The 23,606-nt window shown below is 45.6% G+C and overlaps 3 protein-coding genes across 3 annotated transcripts; 1 reads left to right on the forward strand and 2 right to left on the reverse strand.

Moving 5' to 3' along the window:
- Nucleotides 1-2,026: 2,026 nt before the first annotated feature.
- Nucleotides 2,027-3,514, reverse strand: BHQ10_010338 (uncharacterized protein; the record flags this gene model as incomplete). The annotated part of the gene is made up of 3 exons (XM_040872957.1): nucleotides 2,027-2,800; nucleotides 2,852-2,936; nucleotides 2,985-3,514. The coding sequence occupies 3 exons, from the start codon at nucleotides 3,512-3,514 to the stop codon at nucleotides 2,027-2,029; spliced, it is 1,389 nt and encodes a 462-aa protein (XP_040738840.1).
- A 4,304-nt stretch (nucleotides 3,515-7,818) lies between these two features.
- Nucleotides 7,819-12,246, reverse strand: BHQ10_010339 (uncharacterized protein; the record flags this gene model as incomplete). Its single annotated transcript, XM_040872958.1, has 1 exon — nucleotides 7,819-12,246. One exon carries the CDS (start codon nucleotides 12,244-12,246, stop codon nucleotides 7,819-7,821), a length of 4,428 nt encoding a protein of 1,475 aa, XP_040738841.1.
- Nucleotides 12,247-16,467: 4,221 nt separating this feature from the next.
- BHQ10_010340 (uncharacterized protein) lies at nucleotides 16,468-20,938 on the forward strand (the record flags this gene model as incomplete). The annotated part of the gene is made up of 6 exons (XM_040872960.1): nucleotides 16,468-16,551; nucleotides 16,660-16,819; nucleotides 16,880-18,032; nucleotides 18,097-18,343; nucleotides 19,863-20,269; nucleotides 20,626-20,938. 6 exons carry the CDS (start codon nucleotides 16,468-16,470, stop codon nucleotides 20,936-20,938), a joined length of 2,364 nt encoding a protein of 787 aa, XP_040738842.1.
- Between the last annotated feature and the right edge of the window lie 2,668 nt (nucleotides 20,939-23,606).

The raw sequence follows: 23,606 nt of genomic DNA on the forward strand, positions 1-23,606 counted from the left end.
GTCTGCAGCCTTTGAAAAACGGTCGAGAATTGGCCGGTATGTCGGAACACAGATAGCCACAATACCTATACAGACTTCAATGCAAGACCATATAGCATGACTCACGTTGTCCCCTTCATAGCTTTAGTTTCAATCTCGTCATCAAGATAGAGTAGGCTTTGACATACAACTGGGGTCGTCTGTGCTGTTCACCGTATGTGCATATGTTAATCGTACAATACCCGCAATGCATGCACTTCAAAAACATCAGCAGGAGGGATCAATAAAGAATGGATGACTTTGACGTACAATGAGCCTGAAATGAGTGCGAGAATGATTAGTACTCTTCTTCTCTTTTTCATTTTCAGTGACCAAATAATAGGGATAGGAAGAGCTAGGATGACGAAATCGGTAATAATGTTGAAGATGCCACCAATTAGCACGAACTTCCCATAAGCAATACATTGGCCCTTGATGGAGGCATTCCATTGGGAGTGAATAGGTACACATCTAAAAATGGTACCGAAACCAAATGTAATTGCCCATGTAGTGATGAATGTCGCCATTGCAACGATCGGGGTGCGAAGATATCGGTGCGTAAGGAGAAACAGTCGTGAGTATAGGAGTAGAATTGAAAATTTGACACAAGCAATGGCAACAGGGAATATAACTCCGCAGGCAATCATGGTCTGAATGTCACATTAACAAGAGTAATCAATGATGTGACAGCGAAGATATATGTTTACCTTGGCAAAGGCACCAGCGTTCGTGACCATAATTGCATGCTTTCCCAAACCCCACTGCGTGGCCAAGGCAAAGTATATCAGGAGGCTGGTGTACACTGCCTTTATATATATTAGGTCATTCACATTAGATTGTTATCATAGTCGTGTTGCATACCAAGGCTATGCAGACTGCCCAATCATCTAAACCGATACCGAAATTGACCATCCGCCTCGCCACGAGTCGCAAAGCGACGGCGATATATGCAACCAAGGAACATGCAATTGAAGTGGTAATGATTTCGTTGACCCTGGACTCGTTTTTATGCTCTTCTATGTATTGAGGGTCTAGTGCCGAGGCGTTTTGCTCAGTCATCCTAACAATGGGTTGGTGGCCAGTTAATGAAAGAGAGGCAATTGGTGTCCAAAGAGCATAACCTGGATCGGAAAGTAATCATCACAAGTAGAGGTATTGTGATTATCTATATCATGGGGAAAGGAGACATAAATCAGACTTTAAATATACGATTAGAGAAGAGAACAGTTGAAGATATGGCCCGGTTAGGAGAGCCTCATTCCACAATATCAGCATTCCAAAACATCACGAGCAGGCCTGCAGGGTGCAGGTCAGCCCATATCACCGGTTACAAGCAGTAGCTCACGAAAAATAGGACTGTTCAGCACCTCACTAGCCCGGAGTAACACAGGGGCCGATTATATCCCACATGGAATGTGCCTCATAGTTCGGATTTCTTTGGAGAAGATCTGCACTGGGAGAGTGCGTATGGCCCCAGCAATACCTTGCTTCGAAATGTAGAGTGGTCTGTATCATGCTGCAGATGTGAAACACTCGAATCACAATAGAAGTGATCCATGACCAGTATTCTGGAGCGTACTCTGTATATTAACATTTATTATTCTGTGTAACTAAACAAGAGGTCAAAAGTGGGGGCTGTAATTCGGCGTCCACAATGCTTTATTGCTCATAATCAAACATACCGCAATTAAGCCGGCCTCTCATTCGGAATGCATGTGCTAAATTCGTACTCTAAATGGGGGCGAGTGAGCATTTCAGCAAGATTTTGCAAACGCATGTACGAAAATTGGCGAGAAGGGCGAGTAGAGTGTAAATATTTGACGATTATGACGACGAGTAAGTTGGGGCGATCTTCAAAAAACGAAATATTGAGCGTCGATCTCTAAATGGGGAAGATCAGATCCAACACAAAAGTATTACTGAGTAATACGAAAATACACACAAACATAATAAATTTACACCCGGCGACTAAGCCGAAAGGGCAAGTTTTGTCAAAATGTGAGTAGTCTTAAGTTGACGGTGACACGGCTGCTGCCCGTAGTGTTGGTCTCCTCACAAGATTCATTCTCACTTGCGCAATCTCCTCTTCATGACGCCTTATTTCGTCACAGTTTTCGCGAAAGGCCCGGGAGTCCACGAAAACCGCATACCCTGAAACGATTATTTTTTTGGCATCGACTGGATGGAATATAATTTTCGGAAACAGACACCAAGACTGCTGTATTGTAGGTTTATGCGCAGAGTCCTCCTTTGATTTCACATTGACATCTTCAAGCTCTGGGCAGTCTTCTGCTACCCAACCCGGGCTGCAGACTGCGGGGGGCTGAAGGTCAAATTCCACCAGGCAGCTATCCCGTTTCAATTCATTCCAGAACCTGATCGACTCTTGAAGAATTTCTCGCAGCTCATCCTCAAAGGCCCTATGCTCTTTGGCTGGGATTAGCCGTCGAAGAAATCCCATGATTCCTGTTTCTTCTACGTGGATATCCTGTGAAGTTCGTGTTTCGAGACCTTTGAAACTGAGGAAGCGCCACAAGCTCTCCGTATGACGGTCCTCTCCAGCAAGTGCGTGAGTAATTTGCGATAATATGGCCGTCGTCTCGTGTGAAAGAGGCTGAGTAGTGATGTAGAACGGCTGCCAAAAAAGTTTGTGAATTGCGTGGACGATTGTGCATTGAGCACCGCGAACGCGAAGAAACTTAGATGTCACAGATGCGGATAGAGAAATGGTTCCAAGGATGCTATTCATGTGGTGGAACTCCTTCTGTGTCTCCTCAATGTTCTTCCAACATTCAGTTATAGGCTCACAAAATGGAGACAAGATTCCACTCACAAATTCGTTATCTGGTGGTAAATTCGACAAGAAATGCTGTGCTATGGCTTGAATCTTTTGACGTATCCTTGAAAGTTTTTCTTCGCTGTTCAAGAATTAGGAGATGTGAAAATAATAAACGGATATAACGTACTAGTGCTCGATAGGTAGACTCTGGGTAGGGTATCTCAATTTCAGCTCGTCCACTTGCGACTCTAAAGCGTTGGAATTTTGGACGTATAATTTGAGGGTTTTCTCAATCTGAACCTTTTCCTCAGTTAGAGTACCTATCTTCTCATTGAGCTTCGTATTTTCCCTCTTCAACCGCTCAAATTGCGAAGCATTCGCTTTGACAAGTTTGTCTCTTTCTTCCTCGAGTTTCTTCTCAAATTTCCTCTCCTGTTGTTGTATGAAGCTTGTTTGCTTCACTTTTTCTTGTTCTATTTGCTTCTTCAATGCCTCTTGACCCTCCTTAAAACGGGCCTTCTGATGTTCTAATTCTGCCCAACGCGTAGCAGCTTCCACAGCCTCTGCCTTGAGGCCTTGAATTTCTTCATTGTTAGAACGCTTTAATTCCATAATAGTCATAGTAAGGGATCTGATTTTCTGGTCTTTCTCCTGGAGACTAGCCACTGCTTGCTCAATTTCTCCAACATCGTTATTATATGAAGACAAGAATTGCATCACGTCAATTATGCGAGAGATGGGTTTTCGGGGTATTTTCCCAGCATTACCAACATCAAGTTGTTCATCACTATCTGGAGATGCTGCTCCCCGAGCGTGAAGTCGAGCTAGTTTCCTCTGGTCCCGTCTAGACAATCGCGAAGAGGTCTCAAGTCGGATTAGTTTGTGACACTTGATGGAGAACGAGTTATTACCTGAGAGTTGGTAGGGCTATGTGAGCGACCATTCATCGTGAAAAGCCTCTTAGTGACACCGGCAAAGAACGACTTTTCGATCTTGTTAGTCATCTGTAAATTTTCTTGGAAATAGAGGGGTGAGTCCGGATCCTATATATACAGTTCAAGGACACCGAGTTCCTTCGATCAGAGAGAAGACGCCTCTATCCTAGCTTGCCTCACTTCTAAGAGAAGGGGTCGTATGGGATTTTGCACAAGGCTGGCTACGATACGTGTCACGATAAGATTTGTCTCGTTTTTCACCTCGCCCCGAGATTGTGCTTCATGGACAAGGCTGAACTTTCAAGGACCAGAACCCGCCAAAGCCACTGTTCACAGGTCGATACCCCGCTCTTCCGTCGATATTGTTATTCGAAAACCAACAAAAGTCGCATTGATGATGAATGACTCTACGTCCATGATATCTTGCAGGGGTAGTAGACGCACCCATCGTGGCAACCATGCCGCTTGCCTTATCAATGCCTGATATTAGCTTGTACAACTTTGTTTGCACGCCCTCTTAATGAATAGAGACGCAGGAAAAAGACACCCCGACCCTCATGCAAATAGCGTCGTGGATGCTATATCAATCCCAGTCGGGCGACACAATTGCACAATAGGCAAGGTTGATTGCAACGCGGGCGTTTCCAGGCTATCTATGACAGAGTTAGACGATCCCCATGAACCAGAGACCTCATGTGCAATGTCTCAAAAATCTCGTCCAATCACACCTCAGAATGCAGTCTCAGTGGTTGCCTTGTTTGTGTTCGATTACTCCAAGTTGGATTCTAGATGAGCATGGTTGTTGAGGTCCGGGTTGCGCACGGACAGCAAATACCGGTACCCGTAGGGTCGATTCGTGAGGGGTGACTGTGCCGCATTCTGCCTGGAAATACCCTGAACAGAAATGACCGCAAGTCGACCTATGCAATTAGTATGTGCATGAAGTTCGACTTGAACAAGATCTTGATTGGGTGCTCAATTTTGTCGATAATGAGAGATCAACCAGGTATTTATTCATTACCGACAAATTGCGGTGGGAAATCCCGCAGGTATGAGGATTGACAAGGCTGAATAACTGGAAAATGGCAAAGCTGACTTAACCGACGGAGGGTTGCAGGCCATTGTTGACGCCAGCATGGTTGAAAGCTTGTGTAGTTGATAGCGAGTCTTAGCGTTTAAGCCTTGAAGTCATTCACGTCTCTATATGTTCTTGTCTCGGTCGAAGATGGCAGAGTGTGTCTTCAGTATTCGTTGGAATGTAGAGTTAGAGAAGTCTCCAAAGCATTGTGTTGTCTGAGCTTTGGTGGAAATGGATTTTACTGAAGTGAGAAGTCCATTTGATGAGCCGATTGGTTGAAGAATATCGTCTTGTGCCGTGATGTTCTCGAAGATATTAACACTAGGTGGCTCGGACCGGGTGTTCGGCAGTATAGAAATCAGTGAACTACACATTGCGCGGCTGCTGTTCGGCGAATTTTGAAGATCATCAATCAAAAGCCACAACTTCACAAACGGAAGCTTGGCGCTGCAAGCCACCCATAGGCGATATGGTCTGATGCGCTGATAACAACCCTTGTCGATATGCAACTACAACCAATTATTAGTACACACGAATCAGTCACGAGGGAGTAACTTGCATGCTGTACAACTCCAAATCTTGATTAACACATTCCCTTCCCAATCCCCTTCAGCAACCGATCATAATCTGCCCTAAGATCAAGAATGCTTGTTTATGAAATTGCAATTACGATCGATTCCAAACGAAGTGCTACGCCGGATCAGAATAGGATCTCCACAATTACCTCCAGTGTGGTATTTAGGCCATGACACGACAGCGGAATGGAGCACGCTTCGAAGCCACAGGAAATACTATATATTTTGTTCTGACGTAAGGGATCCTTGCCAGTTTGAGCTTAATCAACGTGTCGTCATACGGAGATAATTCCAACTCGCTGCAATATAATCGAACCTAAGAATCATGATGGAGTCCGAGAAAAACCTTCAGATTAATTGTGCAGAAGATATTTCTCTGTTGTCGCTGCTGCATTCTATTCCAGAAAAGCCAAGAAGTAACCCGTTGAATTTTCAACCAAATTCTCGAAGTCAAATATATACACTCCCCTTCGATAAGGAACGCAGCTTCACGGGAATACTTGCGTTTATTGCAAGCATCAGAGGTGACTATAAACACATACCTGCTGTATGCGTTGGAGAGAGTTGTGATTCGGATTACCTGAAAATCTTCCTCGCTGTTAATAAAGTGGGGACCAATGATGGCAACAGCATCCTCAATGATATGAAGCGCGGCCTTGATCAGATATTTGGTCTTCTTGAGAGCGGATTTAATAGTAAGTTCTATGAAAAAAAGGCTTGCGTTGAAGAGACCTCTGATCAAGTAAGGTGAACGTAATCCTCGTGATGTAGAACATGAAGTTTTTACACAAGTGGTGTCCATGTGTTCTTCACGGATACTGACTCGGCTAGGTTTATCGTCAGGCAAGAGAGGTACCAGGAGATCAATCAATGACAGTCTGCTCCAAGTCGTCAGATATGTCAAGAAGATGGATAACCACCAAATAGAAGGCCTGGGGTTAACAACAACTGTGGGGTCATTCTTACAAGCAGCAAAAGAGACAATCAGCCTCGTGAATGCTTGGTGTAATCACCAAACGTTAACGGAGCTTGAGAGACTTGTTGATGGTATCTATCGATTCCACCGACAGCAATCAATCGCCACCGCTCTGCGCCTAGTATCGGACAAGGACATAAATCCTTCATTGAAAACGAGTCTTTTGAACATGACTAGTAAAGTGGCAAGATATAGAGAAGCCGCCACAATCTTAATTAGAGTTGCAAGAAAGTTTCCCATTGTTCGTCAGGCAAGAGTCGAGTCGATATGTTTCCCACCGGAGTCATTTCAATCTCCGGCAATTGGCAACTACAAGCCTGATCTTCTGTCAGCAATTTCACGAGTAGTGCCGAAATATCATACTACCAAGATCGGCCAGATATGGAAAGTATTACGATTGACGGAATCAGGTGCCGCTAATCGATTCGCGGAACAAGCTCAGAACACATTGCAACAAGCGAGAATTCACGCTGAAAAACAGCTCATTTTCCACTGCGAGCTTCAACTAGACGTCAAATTTCCTCGAGTGATTTGCTCTAGTAAAGATGCCTGTTTTCTGTGCGATGCGTTCATATCTCTGCATGGGAAAACATATACACCACGATGTCACGGCAGGTTGTATCCAGGTTGGAGGCTTCCCTACAATCCCCAATTGATGAACTTACAACGAAGTCTCAATCGGTATCTTGAGAGTGCATGTAAGGAGAGCTTTGGAGCCTTGATGTCGACTCGGAAAAGGATCGCTTATCCGTGTCCACTCGAAAGTACACTTTTGACATTACCGACATCGGTGTCGGCAAAGGATAGTCTTCATACCAGTTTAAGCTCGACGAAAGCAATTCCTTTGGGAGACAGTGTAGGTGGGAACAGTAGTTCAATACTAGAGACGGATGAGAGTTATCCATGTCGTTTTGAGAAGCCAGAGGTGGATCAACCCGCCAGAATTACGGAGAATCCACTGGCGAAGAATGTTGCGTGGTCAGATCACCGCCTGCCAAGAAAGGTTTGGCCGGACTATGATGAGCCGTCTATTTATCAAACGCTCATTTCAGGTACCAGTCTGACAAAACGAATGAAAGATGTTTCATCATTGTACGCTGCCGGCTCTTTGGAAGTGCAGATTGAACATGATCGCCAACCAGTGCTCCGCTCGGAGGACGTCATCTTTACAATCGAATGGCTCTCAATCGAAGATGTCCAAAGAGGAGAGATTTGTCATTTAGGATGCATTGTACAAGCTGAATCACTTGAACGCGATATAACACTTGAATTGTGTCATGAAAAAAACATCTATATCGCAGTAGGAAGTTCATTAGTAAAACTCAAATTTCATTGAGATCAAACCGCATAGAAGACCCTGACAAGCGTGTTACTCACATTGCTTGCCTCAACCCAATCCAACTTCGACTGCAAGCGTCAACATAGCCAGAAAATACACGATTTAGTCATGTCAGACACTAATTATAGCGTTGATGATGTGTGAATACCTGCCCTTCTTCGAGGGTCTTGAGATTGTGGAGTGACTCGTGCCACCGAGACCCCTTGAATAAGTCAGGGTGTCGTTCGCGTCGCGCTTCCTCTTCTGCGTAGTCAAGAGGTTTCTTGCCCTGAAAGTCATTTTCATGTAATAAGTGAACAATATCTCTCTCTCGTAGAAAGCTCGTGAGGTTTTCGTTGAAGGCACCGTGAATTGCTCCATGATGCAGTGCATTGCGGTCCTTGGCGTCTTTCGCTCTGATATCTAAAGACCGCAGCAATCGCTCTAGGACAAGGGCATTATCGCTATCCCACTGGTGCATCACTCGGTGTATTAGGCTCTCTTTTTGTTCGCTAAGCCAGGTCACATCGGCGCCATTATCCACTAAACAGTCAAAGACATCCACTCGAAAAAGCAAGTGAAATGATCCCAAGTATAGGCTGAGAACCGATTCCCCGTTATCATCTAATAAATTGAGGTCGAACCCAGACTCTGAAAGCAAATTAATTAGTTCAATGGAACCAAAATCGGATTTTGCATGATGATGTAGAAGTTTCATCTGCAAAAGGTCACTGTGCTGGCTGTTTTCCCGTGATTGCTGACGATGCAATTCCAAGAGATCCCGTACAACCTCAGTTTGGCCTTCCCCCACCGCATAATGAAGGGGAGATAGTCCATATTTGTCTTGCAGGGTAATGCTGCAATTTCGACTCGTTAATATTCGAACAGCGTCCAAGTGTCCCGCCCCGCATGCCAAATGAAGACACGTCTGACCTCTGTTGTTTGATTTGGACAAGTCGGCACCCTTTTTGATCAGCTTCATTAATATGTCTGATGCGTACCATTTATCAAAAGGAATCACATGATGCGGACAATCTCCTTGATTATTGGCAATATTGATATTGACAGAACCTGACCCCAAAAGTACGCCAACAATACGTACTCTTGTGGTGTCTATTTGGTTGATGATCTCAACGGCTTCACGTTCCCAATCTGTAATAAAACTTTGGAGGTCTTCAATGGAATAGTCTCCAGTTATCCAGTGATCATCATATCTAGACCCCAGAATCGTACGCCGAATTGCCAGATGCAATGGTGTATCACCCGTTTCCGATTGTGAGTGCAGATTGGCATCCTGAAGACATAGGAAATTGGTCATTTCTATATTTCCGTTCAAAGCAGAGAAGTGAAGCGCAGTCATCCCTGGAGCGGAAGCTCTATCCGATGGGTCTTCAGGGCTTTCATCAAGCTTATAAGTAACGTAACCATTTTGCATTTGACCGGTCCAAGAACGTCGATGAATTGCATGGTTTATGTCGTATCCATTTTGAAGAAGAAGGAGCGCTAGATCTTGTCGTCCGCATGCGACGGCATACAGAAAAGGAGTCATATTCTGTACATCGAGCTCATGCGCTGAGACTCCCTGGTTTAAAAAGTATGACAGCAATGCATAGCTGCTATCAGACTGCCGAGCTTTGCAAATGAGATGTAAAGTGTTTTGATGCATGTTGTTGGATGTGTGGACGTCAGCTGTGGCTTCGGCTAGACGATGAACAGCTGCAGCGTGCAAATTTTCCACTGCAATAAGCAATGCCGATTGGCCATAAACATCCTTCACCTCTAGATTTGTCTGTGTGTGAGCAAATTGTCGAACGAACTCTTCGTTTCCAACCTCGGCTGCAAAATGGAGAGCCGACCTCGACTGATTGTCAAGCAGTTCATGATTAGCACCCCAATGTAAAAGAAGGTTGACAGCTTCTTTCTGGGATTCTATGACCGCCCAATGAAGTGGAGTTTTACCACTTTGATCGACGGTATCTACATGAGGCGGCAGCTTGTATGGAGTCTTTGACAGCCTCAAAAGTCCCGTCACTAGGCCAAACACAGCCGAGACCTTAGATAGAGAAAAGGGTATAAGACACCCGATGCCCCACGTTGCCGCGACATGTAGAATAGAGAATCTTTGAGGGAGAGGACGGTGCTTGCGATAGGCTTTTAACCACACCTCACGCTCAGCGGAAATGGGACAAAAGAATACTTGATATTTAGGCAGAATTTTGAATTCCACGTCTGCGGAACTAGCGTGTTCAGGCCAGTAAAGGGTGGCATATTCAAGAAACGAATCACGCTGTTGATCCACTTGCTCGTGAAGGTGACCAATATTGTCTAACATGTATTCAACACATCTATTTGCCAGAGATGCGTGGACTTGCAGCTCGTTGATAGAGAATGGATGTGTCGAAATCAGAAGAAAATCTCTGACTGATTTGTGCAAAAGACGCACAAGTCCATCTTGGATAAAGACCATAAGACAGCACCTGTGAACATATTCTTCTGTATACTTCTTTCGATGTTCATTGTCCTCTTCTTCGTAGAATTTGCAGGCGATAGATAGCTCTAGAACGCTAAGAGGACGTCTCGATGTTGCGACAACGGCAAGGATCCGTGAAAGAGGATCCAAGATGTCTTCATCCGCGTCTAGCGCCATTTCTAGCAATTTGGCATAGAGAGAATGCAATCCTTGTGGTAAGCTGTGTAGTTTCTTGATAGCCTCTCGTGAATCAATACCTTCCAATTTCTCACACGCAAAAGCAACCCATAGAAAGGTTCCTTCTGCCTTTTCTTTAAGTATTCGTGATACATCTCGTTTTGTTCTCGCGGTATAGCATTTTCTCAATGCAAGGTCATTGACTTTCTGCTCAATAAATACTTGAAGGTCATCTTGGACTTGCTGATAAGTGCCCAAGTCTTTCGATCTATATGGATCGAGGTACTCTCGGATTTCAGGAAATGGTCGACTGATTATCAGAAAATGTATTTTACCGATTGTGTTATCGTTCTGATTTTCACAGCTCTGAGTGATCTGCATCAACAGCATTCTCTGTGAAATTTGGTCGCATTCATCCAAGGCATCGATGATACAGTAAAGTTGGTGATATGTATTATCGTGACCGATCTCAATGAATATGGCCCACAATGCATCAAATGAATTGAACAGCTTTCCCCCACGCTCCTTGAACTTGGGAAGTAAGTGTTTCATTAAACGTGGGCGTTGCTTAAGCAACTGGGATAGGAGACCTCGTAGTATAGCAGTTGCGGTACAGCGTTCTGGGTAATTGGAGTCGCAGAAGAAGTATGCAAGAGCCATTTCTTGGCTAATCGTATCATATTCTTCCGAGAGTTTCTCCACCAGCGTGATCGCCATGGTTGATTTTCCAGTACCGGGGTAACCATAAAACCACATCAATCTTTCGGAAGAGGCACTAGGTGGTGCGAGCCATGCCCGAAGTTCATCCGTGTGCATGATCCAGTCGCATGTGCCAGGAGCGCGTTTTCCTTTTTTACGCTTCAGGGCGTTCTTATTTTCCTCGGGTTCGGTTATAAAAAGACTTCGCAGGCACGCCTCTTCTTCGGGAGTGAATTCTTTTCCTGTCGGGCTTGTCAATGTATGCATTACTTGAGAAGAAAATGGCATACGCTGTGTTCGGAGAACAACCGACAGCAGCTGTTTTGCATAAGCCGCCGCAGTCAGGGCCGCATAGCCCTGCCATTCTTTCTGTTTGTGAGAATCGGAGTAGTCAGAAATTCCGCGGATCACCACAAATGGAAGTAAATCCATCAAGCCTGCCGCCTCCATCTCGAAGCAGAGAATGTTTCGTGCTTTAGCGACTTGGTCACGTGTCTGTGCATCTTTCATAACTTGATTTGCGGAAGCGATTAGGCCGTAATGAAAACCGGGTTCGTCTGTCACTTGCGGTGCACGAGTGACAATTTGTGTCCGGTCGCAGGTTGAGCAGTCGTAGGCTCCGTCTTGATGTTGATATGTAGCACTGAAAAGAAAGTCATCAGTGGGCCGGGAAAATTCGTTTCTCGTCCCTTTATTTTTCTCCAGCGCACTGTATATAATCTGCATGATGGAACGCTTCCCAAGGATGTGGTCTTTTCTCAAGTGGCTCGCTGCCTTCAACAGTTTTTCGGATGGTTTGTTGAGATTTCCTGTAGGCTGAAGCCCGGCGTGAGTTTTCTTCCCAAAATCATATTGTATCACACCACTTCCGCGCTCAGTTGGCATGCTAATCACCACATCGCCAAGCCGAATATCAACATTCGTAGGTACTCCACCTCCAATTCCGACTAGTAGGCCATATTTTAGGAACGGAAACGTAGCTTGCATTTGTACCAGCACCGAGGCTGCCGCTGTGATCCCGAAGGTACCCAACGGCAAGTTAGCAATCACTACATTATGGTCGTTCACGCGACCCAAAATGTAACTGTTGTGATCACTGGGTGCTGTAGGAACGCCGTTGTATTCTTCATCTAACATGTTCTGTGCTGCGGCTAACTCGATCGGCAGTGCACAGATCCATGCTACGGTGTAGTCCTCCGGCGAAAGGGCTAAACGGGCCATGATAGTCAAGCACGTTGCGTTGTCATATAAGAATGAAAGTTCCAAGATATTCTGTCAGTGTATCTTTGACATTCTTGTTTGCTTTTGGGAGGAGCGGGGGTATTTAGGTCATCACACTGGACACTAGTACATCGAGCGGGGTTGCTTAAAGGTGCAGAAAGGCTGTGCGCAAGGCTGATTTTGAGAGCCGGGATAAAAACATAAGTCAGTCATCTGGTGGGTTGCTGTTATTGATTTGGAAAGTATACACATCAAAGTTGCGGTCACCGTTGGGGATACGCAGTTGGTATTAGATCAGCAGCACGATGTTGAGCATGAGAAACAGACATACCACAGATTCAGAATCGCGAAGACAATCCATAGCTAGCGAAGAATATGGACGTCTCTTAAAACCTCATTGTTCCTCTGATGATGCTCATCATGTTTGCCGCTACCCGTGGTCGTAGCTCAGGTTTGAGGTCGAATGAATGTAAGGAGCTAAGGTGAAACAAACACCGCGTATCCTGGCTGAATCGGGAAATGGGTGTTGTCGAGGCGTTGGATTGGTAGTCCATAATGAGGCGGCAAGCGCTGAAAATTGCAGTAGTTCCGGATTTGATTGGTCGACATGCATGGTTCATGACAAGGTGACATTTTTGTTTAGATCTGCGGGTTGGTCAATATTTGCATGAGAGGATTCGGCGTCATCATTTCAGTACTCTATCAGCGATATTCCAAGATTGACTTGTACTATATCTTCAACAGAGTTCCCGGATTAATTGTTGTTTTCATCGTTTCCGAGTTTCCCTTCTGAGCATTCAGCGTGACTGGGTCTGGAAATAATGAGAGTGTAATAACTCAAGATGCGACAGATACCATGACTCTTAGGCAAGACTAGACCAGACAAAACATTCGCGAGTCAGCCGAAGCTCAAGAAGTGAGTTTGAAAGATAGCATCGAGTGAAACGGATTAAGGCTTATCGTCCTTCTCTGCCAGGTTACAAGCTCTCATTGCCTTACTGATAAAACACATGATAGTGTTTACTGGAGTGGAGTATGCATCATCATAGGTACGCTACTCGTATGTCGCTGTTTTTTGCAGTTGTGTTCGTCTTGTCTCGTTATTAGGTCTTGGTGCGAATGTAGAGAAGTCAAATGTCCCAGCTCTTTCGTATCTGTGGGGTAAGACTTTTGTTGTATTGAGCTGATGTATCTTCTTTCCGAATTACCCCCAGTGTGCCTGATAAGGTAAATGCCAGTTGAAGCTTCTGCAGTTCAACGGAAGGTTACACAGCATGCCTTCAAGACTAGGCTTTTCTCAGGACTCGCCGTGATTATGCCTTGAACGTCAAGTTGAGAGCATCGACAAACTCGTTATGGACATAGTCGTAGTGTTGCGTCATTTTCCTTTGATATTAGCGAGTATGAGGTGGCTATCGCCGTTGGATGATCATAAGTATTACAGCAGGCACTGCTAACCCAGAGCTCATTTGGAACCATTAGTGGATGAGTGTAGTCAAATCGGCAAGCACTGAAGAATCATCATTTCCGAGTCAAAATATAGTACGTAACGAGTGTCCGGTAGAGATGATATTGCATAGTGTCCACTTACCCGACTCAGGATTCGTAGGCACAGCCAACAGAGCAGAACAGCTAAATCATCACGACGACTGATGTTTTTGTCATAACATAAAATTAAGGCAATGTGGCTGTAATGAATTTCTGTCAAAAATGCACCAACGGATAGATTCCTTACCTGAAAAGGGTCTCAAGTGCATTGATGAACCGTATGTAGTACTTTATTTCTATCGTCAGTACCTGTTTGACAATTGACCTCAGACGCTGTTCAATGGAAGGACTTCCTGGAATGCAGAAGACTGTCGATAGCACTGCTGGCTGTAGCGACATGACCGACATGGGAAATCTCACTCGCTCTCGCTTTTTCATTGTCACATTTCCCAGTCGATTACTGTGGCTTCTACCATCTTGCAATTGATAGTTGTCAAAGAGTAATGGTGGTGCGGTACTTGTCAGGCATATTGTCAATAGCATATCTGTCGTTAACTCTTGTTCGGACATGGCACCATTCGCAATGACGTCTGCCAATCACTATCGTTGTAATGGAGGAACGGGCAGGACCGAGAGTAAGTCTCAAGGAACATCTTCCGGACCGGAAAAGAAATAAGAAAGGAGGGCAGTATGTCTGTGAAAAGCACTTCCGAGCATACCGATTGCGATTTGTAACGTGATCTGAAATAGAGTACTGACGAGCAGAAGCGAACGGAGAGAACCCTGACGTCAATAATTCGACAAACACGGTGTCGACCAGTGTTTCGACAAAGCCACCCCGTTGGAGAAGCCCGTGGCGCGGTCATGGTTGAAAATGGACTGGGACTGCTCATCATTTGTACCCAACAGTTTCGGAAAGAGGAACAAAAAACCCTTCGCGCGGTACAACGGGAGAATGTCAACAATTCTGAAAGAGGGCCTTGCACTATTGAGCCGGAATTTCCGTTTGGGTGACGGCGGCTAAAGCCAGTCTCAGAACTAGTGGCATTTGTGGCCTCTGCTGCATGCTGTAAACATGGCATCAGCCACAGATGGGTTCTTTAGATTACACCTGGGCTCACAATTACTATCCAAGGGGTTAGTGACTCTTGATTTGGGATGCTGGTTGGGGAGTGGTCCTAAACAGTCCACATGGGAGTTGCCCTGTTGAGAAACACAAAATCAGTACGGAGACTATGGAGGCATCCGGAACCCACCTCTATGTATCTCGATCGTTGTGCATTTAATCATCACCGAAAAGCGTAAGCAAGCGGACAGCAAAATCTTTGATGGGGGTTGTGTCATCCTGTGCCCTCAACAAGTACGGTCCCTATGATTGGTTTATGTAAATTCGCATCGAAAAAAGATAATCGAATAGTCCCGTAAGCAACGTCAAGGAGAAAGGAACAGGATCCCACTGTCCACGACAGCATAGGAATCAATGACCAAGAAGCAGAAGCAACATCTGTTTTTGATCAAAGTCCGGAAAGTAAGGACCAATAAAAGTCATTGCATAGCATAGAATCAATCTTGGCGATAATCACTGAGGCAATAAGCACGATGTCTCACCCTATGATGCGTAGAAGACTGGTCTTTGGCGAAATGAAGATGAAAGGAGGTGGCACTGTCAGGAGAGAAGCCAGGTATATATAACCGACACTGCCCTCATGTTTGGGATCTAACCAGGCACCCAAATCCAAACAGGTTGTCTCGTCATTCAGTCTGTTGCAGATCGCCGCCGTCTGGCTGGAAACTCACTGTCGACTTCTGGTTGACTTGATACCCCCTCCTTGCTTTGTTGTGTTGAAGTCCACGCTAACCATATTGGGCCATCATGGATGGACACTTCCCGTTCACTTCTCGAACCTTCCGTGTCTGCTCCCTTCTCTACCGATCTCTATGAGAAGGTGCCTGGCTCAACTCTCAAAGCTCTACATAGTACGGTCTGGAACCCAAAAAATAATCCATCATATACGGGCAAACTCAGACATGACGTCATTCAGTTTCATTCCGCACTTTCTCCTGAACTGTTGCCTAGCCATGCTGAGCACATGCTGAGCATACCAGGTCAAGTTAAGTCCCCCGGTCTGGGGTTCATTCTGAATCGATCTCGCGCTTTGGTTCTACCTTATTGCAATTGGCTGTGTGGGTCCGACGCACCATAGTACCGTACATGTACGTGTAGCTGTCTTCTCAGAAGACGGGAATCCAGTGCTTTCTTAGAGATCATGGCTCTGAATGCCTTCACAGAACCGAATTATCGACAATCTTGCCGTGTCCTGTCAATCTAGGTTGCTAGGGAGTTTGGTGGAGAAATCGATTCCATCTACGACCACCTCGTTGGAGTCAGTAACGCTTCCACCTTCTTAATCACTGTTTGCTCACATTTTCACCATGTTTGCATAGGGATTCACTTTTCTGAGGTGCTGAAAATGGCCGCCTTTAAAAACCTTTGCTGCCCGCGAGGGGCAGTCGCCTGCTCTCTTCCCCCTTCATCACGACAAAGTCAACTCATTTTTCCTCCCCCACTATTATCACTTTCGTCACACGATTTTCTGGCCATTATACTTGACCCGTTTCGAGGTTTCTGTGAAGATAGCCTTTGGGAGTCCACACCTATCCACGCTTAGCATATGCTCACGGGTGACGACCCGTTGGCTTATCCTCGCTTAGACGACAAATTTGTTGGTGACAATGGGTGCGACGGGAATTCTTTTGGAGCCACCGGTAGATATGGACTTCGTTTCAATTTTCCCTATCGTTCTTTCTCGTCTTATTGTAAGATAGCAGGAACCACGGTCTGACCACGCTCTCTACGACTATGCGAGAAGTCTCCAGGTAAGAGCATCACACACGATGATTTTTCCAGTGCTAATAACGTGCCAGGGTGATGAACTTCGACCTTTCGCCTTGATTCTGAACGCGCTGTCCATCCTTGAATCTCCACTACAGGAGGAGAAGTTTGCTATTCTCAACCTGTATCTCCCACCAAATATATCCACCCATCTCAATATCGGATCTAGCCCATCGAACCTCCCTGGGAAAGGTATTTTTTAAAACAAAGACGGTGTGACGTTACTGTTGCTAAATCGGACAAATCCTACAGAAGCTGAAAGCGAGCAGAGACCATATTCAAGTGACACAGTCTCCTCTCTAAACACGGATACAATCGGTATGCAATGGCTTCAACCTACAACGATGGCCGGTGATGTATTGCAAATGGACGGTAGCTACCCTATGGCAGGCTCCACATCTACGCCAATATCCGTAGAGTGTGATCCTTATCAGTCCTACGGAGACAACATACCAATAACAGTATCCACCGCTCTCAATAACATCATGGTCTCCGATTCCACCACCCACCCTGCAACATTACCGTTGATGGACCTCTCAGCGTGGACTCAGGACGACCCGATTTGCGACCAGTTCATGCCTGACCAGCAGATGGAAGATCACGCCACGTGTGACCAAGTTTCCGACGTTGCCACTGCGACTGCGGCGTACCCAACCCCTAGCGATTCGTATACTCCCGGCCCTGCCAACTATACAATGGAAATTAGTACTGGTGGGTCACTGGAGGAACTTTCCCCACGAGCGATGGCAGATCTCCCGGAATCAACGCCCATCAGCTTTCTAGAAGCAGATCCATCAAGCATCTCGCACAACGAGGATCCAATGGTAGTGAGTGATCTTGGTGCGTTGAATGAAACTCAGGACACACGCTTGGATCTTCTTCAGTCTCTGGTGAGCCACGCTGGATTATCCAAGAACGTTCAGACCTTGCGGGAGATCTATCAATTAGGGGATAGCATCATTCATCACACCGCTGCTGTCTTGGATGATTGGAATGGCTGGTTGCTCCAAAATTTCCCATCTGACGGACTTTTGCTTCCACCCTGCCACAGCCTTTCGCTAAAGGCAATCTGTGCCTCTATGTCTCAATTTTTGATGAAGACTAATAATGACATGCAACGGAAATCCATCCATCGCCGACTCGCACGAATACTTCTTCACGTTTGCCATGATGAATACGATAAAGAGCTAGACAATGCATCCTTCAATCCTCAGAGTCGGAAATCCGTCACCGTCGCCCATGACTCCATCGTCGCCCAGCTTCGTGGCTTTCAGGTCAATGGCAAGGAGTGCACCCGGAAGTACCTCAGTGACAATCGAAATCTCGGCAAACGATGGTGGAGACTTGGAAGTGGGATCGGAATCATCCATGTCTTGGCCTGTGCGCCGCGCATGGCCAAATCTTTGTAAGTCACCGCTCGACCGTGTCACCGCTCGACCGTGTCACCACTCGAGCTTACATTGTGCCAGTGATAACCGTGGCTGTAAGAACCGTGGCTTCGATGATGCTTCCCTGGAACTCTTGGTCAACTACCTGAGAAACGCATATCCAGACGCCATCGCGTATTTCCAGTCGCTCGATGTCGCCCTTCAAGCCCTTGTTGCCAATTCCTCATTGGCCACAGATGATTCTGTTGCAATCAATGAGCCTCCAGACCACTCACACTTGCATTTCAATGGCCCTCCTGAGAGCATCCAGTGGGTGAAGACCGACGATGTAATGCTAGCTGCGACACCGTCCTTTTTGCGCTGCTTGAGGCAGGCTTAGATCGTGGCTGCAGGCAGCCTACTGTGTCGTCATTTTTGCAATCTTGCCTATCGTTATATTTTACTCCATTGATTATACCCTCCAGAACGTACCTCCATCTTTTTTTCCTGCTCTCTCAATATGTTGCACCGCAGCCTTGGCTGTGCCTGAGCTAGTCCTGTACATGAGTCTTGCGCTAAATCGATCCGAATAATACTGTGTGACAAGTAGTACTCGGGTGGTGTTGTGGGCCGTGGATCATTGCGAGCGGCTTTGGATGTGGAAGGAAGCCGAATGTTAATGTCAATAAGATTCCTCAAGATATCACCACTCGGAACATCAGGCGATGCCCTACTATTCAGTGGGCTACATGACGGGCTCATGATTGGGTCAAGTTTCATGCGAAGGAGATGGAATGAAAAGGTAAAATGTTGAGCTAGAACTTGAGCCTTTGATCTCATAAGATGAAAGTGATGGCCCAACTTGGGAACCCGGTGTAGAATGAGAGATCAAGTCTAGAACGCAACATTCGGATTGATCACAATAAGATAATTTATATTGGCAGCGTGTTCTAATCTTATATATCGACGGCTGCAGGGCACAACCCAGTTAAACAATAGTGGGGTTTGTGGGGCTTCACGGGAGGATGACTAAACTCCGTGTATCCACTGGGGTGGGTAATACTACCATGACGTATCCCGAAGAGAGGACTGTGCTTCGGAGGAAAAAGTGGATAGTGCATTGCAATCTGAGTGTAGAGGAGTAGCTTGCATCGTTGTGATCTGCTGATTGCACGCATCCTTACGGAATGGGCCGAAATACGAACCCCTACATAGTATACCAACCACCAGACCTGGTCGAACACGACAAGCCACTACCACATAAGACCAAAACGCACCATTAAGCAATCGAACTACTATATCCAGGTACATACATGAAAAAGAAGAAGTAGAAGGAAAATCGCGAGACTCCGGTAGAAGAAAAGAGAGAAAGACAATTAAGAGGAAACGCCAAGCGAACAACAGGCGCCAGCATCCGACGAGACAACAGACAATGGGGACCGACAGATGAGCAAATTGCTTGTTGAGCTCATAAAACTCAAGTATGACATCAGAGAGAGGGATAAAGGGGATTCACGGCTCTCTATCTAGGGATATACTAAGCTTCATGTTTCGCCTTTATCGCGACAGTAGCCGGCATTGGGTTTTATCGGGCTGTTGTGCTTCATGCCGAGAAACAGTTCTAAATCGGGATTAGCGTATTAGTCAAATTCTCTGACACATATGACAATTTTAAAAAAAAAAAGTAAAATCAACGTGTCATCATCTTGCATCCGGTTGGATCACTATCGACATTTTCTGAAAATAGTCTCCATATTAGGGGATTGACGACATACCCGCCTGAAAAATTCCAGCCACCGATAGCGCTATCGGTGTGTCAAGAATCTAGAAAGTTCACGTTGCGGCACTATCACCATCTTCACCACCAGGGCTTCCCATCTCATAATTTTTACATCCACCCCAAGCGCGATATTCTCTGGCTTAGTGAAAATCGGGTCCACGATCATCTGCCGACGCTACGACATTCCTACGGCGACTTAATAACAACGTGTACCAACATCCTTGTTGACCGTTTTAGTTGGGATGACGAAAAGCTGCGAGATGATACACTGCGGTCATTGAAGCTGCTGAGTGCTATAGAATGTATTTTGATCCTAGATGATACTGTTCGCTTGGTTGAAGAGGATGATGGCACTTATCTGGTCCCGGATAGGGACAAGATAATCGCGCGAGCGAACCGCTATCGAACCGAATATGAACACTTTGTCAAGTCTTTGGAAAAGCAGAACGAGGTGGAAGGAAAGGATATACGATGTGGTAATCCCCGTCGCGTTCTGTGCGTCGACTGTGACGGTGATTTGTATTGACTTGTCCATTACCTTGACCCTATTCTTAAAAAAGGTTATGAATTACATAACTACCACGTATTCAAGCTGCTCTTTGCGTAGGAGACAGACGCAATAGAATTCTCGGCACATGATTAGCTACTCTTTGTCACGTAATAAGTCGACGTTAATTCAGATTGGTTCTTAAAATACTTGCCATGTCGACTGAGAATGCCCACGACACCGCCGCTTTGTTCCAATGTTCATCGACATAAATATTGACTCGATCGGCAGAATTGTTTTCGGGGTTTCTCTGATCGTAGGGTGGGTCCCGTCTATTTGAATAGTTAGCTACCACTCTCTACAGGCGGATGACTGCCAAGCTCGAAGACTTACGACTTGAGATTGACAGTAAGATCAAATCAATGGAGCTCAATAAAAACTTTCTAGAGAATACACTGAGCCAACAACTCCAGAAGATACAACAACAACGAGACGATCTTGATTTGCAGGAAAAAGAATTGAGGGAGAGGATCGTCCGTGATGACTGCGAGAACAAGAAATTCATTGGAGATTTGCTGGAAGACTGTGTCAACAAACTCTTTGACGTTGAACCTATGACTGCAGGTGATGGGGACCAAATGTCGGATGCCGAGGAGTATCATCTTGCAGCAGCCTAGGTATAGAAGCATCACGTGAATCACTCTTTAGACTGATCTACGTTTCCCGTATTTGGCATATGCTCCGAACAAGGACGCCCATCCTACAGTATGGTTTGCTGTCCCACTGCGTCGGGATGTATAGTATTGAATTTTTCATAAGCCGATGCCTTTAGTGCCTGACAGCAACAATTCAGCGTTATCATTTTGGTACTTAAGATCAACGATTTCCTCTGGCATCTTCAATAGAATCTTTAGATTCGCTGGCAATTTCATCGTTTCCTGTTTCTTCTCCTTCTGTAGATCCAATGTGTGACTGGGTCTGGATATAATAAGAGCGTAATAGCCCAAGGTGCGACAGATACCATGAGTCTTGGCCAAGTCGCAAAAACGGGTGCTATCTAGCTGTTAGGCCATATAGAGCATGACTTCTGGGAAGGTTTGTACCTTGAGAAGTTCCCTGGGGGATATTCTAAGTGGCATTTTCATGAATTGATCAGCCGCTAGCCCTGACATGTGGACAAGCTTCACGTTGCTAGGGAAATCCAGAAGGGTAGCTGCAATACTATAAACAGCCTCAATGTCACGAGCAAAATTATCCCTCCCACCCAGTAACATGCTTCTGCCAATATCTCCTGTCGAGGCATTAGTAGGGTGATTGTGAATTTCGATTGTAGTGACTTACCAATTTGAACTTCACCGTCTTCATTGACACACACTGTGTCACAATTTACGTTTCCGTGAGAAATATTGAGGAAGTCATAGATATATATCAAGCCGTGTAAAATCTATATCTTGGTCAGTCGTCTCACAGACGAAGTGCTTATGTGCTTCTGACCTTTTTGCAGATAGTGGCCACTGCCACCGCATCTCCCTTGATGAATGCGTGCAAATTTGTCAAGGAGGCCCCTGTTCTCTCATAACTGAAAAAAACCCCGTTCCGAGTCCTTGACATGCCCGTGAGGTTCACCAAATTTGGGTGACTAGTTCGCTGTACGAGGTCATTTGCCCGGAACGAGTCACAAACGTTCATTTGTTTGACCAACGTTGGCTGAGAAGAGATATCGCCTATCCTCATTCCAGAGTATCCATCTCCGTACATGTCTGGGAACTCGACGAAGATGGTATCCGTTCGAGAGAATGGCAACCTTTCCCAAGAGAAGGAGAGACGTTCGCCAGTCAACCGTTTTTCCGTGATTTCCTTGCATTCGCCATCCTGAAGGGAAATCGATGAATCATTGGCCGTACTCATTTCAAGTTGAGATTAGTTTAGCCGGCAGAGGGTATGGCTGATTGAGCATTATCGAGGGGAGATGCACGATTTATATATTTCAAGAGCAGCGGCCATCCTTGAAGATCACTTCACAAGGACCTGACTCATACAATATGATTGTCTTTTCTCTTGTCACCTTTTTTGCAAACCCTATGAGTGGGTAGATTGTTTGATAGCAGGATTAAATCTGACCGAAACAATGTCATGAGGCGGTCTGGACAGCCAACCGTGGTCGCAAGATCATGACTAAGCTGAGCATTTGGGGCCATTCCTACGGCACTCAAGCAATTACCCCATTACGGAGTAAGTTATGTTAACTAACTGAAGTTGTTTGGAAACAAGCGATGAGTCAGCTATATGTTCAAAAGTAACTACCGATTTGATTGGCAGAGACTGTACCCAGAGCCCCTCTCTGTTGTGAGGTGGGTCGTCTCTAATTAAATACTGTAATTGCATCAATTTAAAACTGGCGGATGACTCGGCTGCCTGTTCAACCTCCGCCGCAAATAGTGCACAAGATTGGCCAGGAACAAGTTGGCTGTATCCAATAGCAGAACTTCAGCTACACTTGGAATGAACCAAGAAACACACTCCAATGCCGAAACACTCAGCTTGTTTAGGAGATAATTTGTGGTCAATGCTGACGACCGTTGGTATCACAGTGAGGGAAGCTGCACTATGGTTTGACCGAGGAGTTTTCACTGATGTTTTTCAAGCGGTTGCAAATATGGTAAGGACGAATGACTAGCTCAGACAGAACGTGACACATCTGATAATCACATTGAATCAGACCCATCGCTATCGTTGCCACTAAACCAATCACTCCAAATTCTGTAGTCCACCGGCCACTCAAGAGTCTCAACTAAGTGTGAGATCCGGCTTGCGAAAGGAACGAGAGATTGATCATGATTGGACAGCTCTGTGGTAGTACCCTCTTCCAAATTCAAAAGCGCCAGTAATTTGCTGTACCCACAATCAAAGTCAGTTGTGATGGATACTTTCTCCAAGCAGGAAATGTTGGTTGGGAACAAAAAAGGCAGGAAAGTGATAGAATCTTTCGTCAAACTCAGAGACCTCAGATGTGGTAGCTGGATTCTGGAGTGATGTCCCTCCGGGTGAATGGCACAAGAGAACAGGTCGAGTTCTTCAATGTTCTGTCCCAGGTTTCGTAGGAAGCTCAATTCGATATTGGAGACCGTGAAATGAACCTTCTTTACTGTCGAAGACGACCCCAAAAGCGTTAGGCCCTCCCCTGCGTACTCTTCCAATTCGAAAAATGATAGCCGCGGCAGCTTCGTGAGGTCTATCAGAATAGAAGAGCCACCGGTGCTGCTCTTCTCGCAGTCAATTGACAAGTCACGAAGAGCGGGCAAGCTTGGGATCGTCCACGAGCAAGTCACCTCTATGATAAGGCGT

Source organism: Talaromyces amestolkiae, assembly GCF_001896365.1.
Source record: "Talaromyces amestolkiae strain CIB chromosome Unknown scaffold35.1, whole genome shotgun sequence".
NCBI classification, from domain to species: Eukaryota; Fungi; Ascomycota; class Eurotiomycetes; order Eurotiales; family Trichocomaceae; genus Talaromyces; species Talaromyces amestolkiae.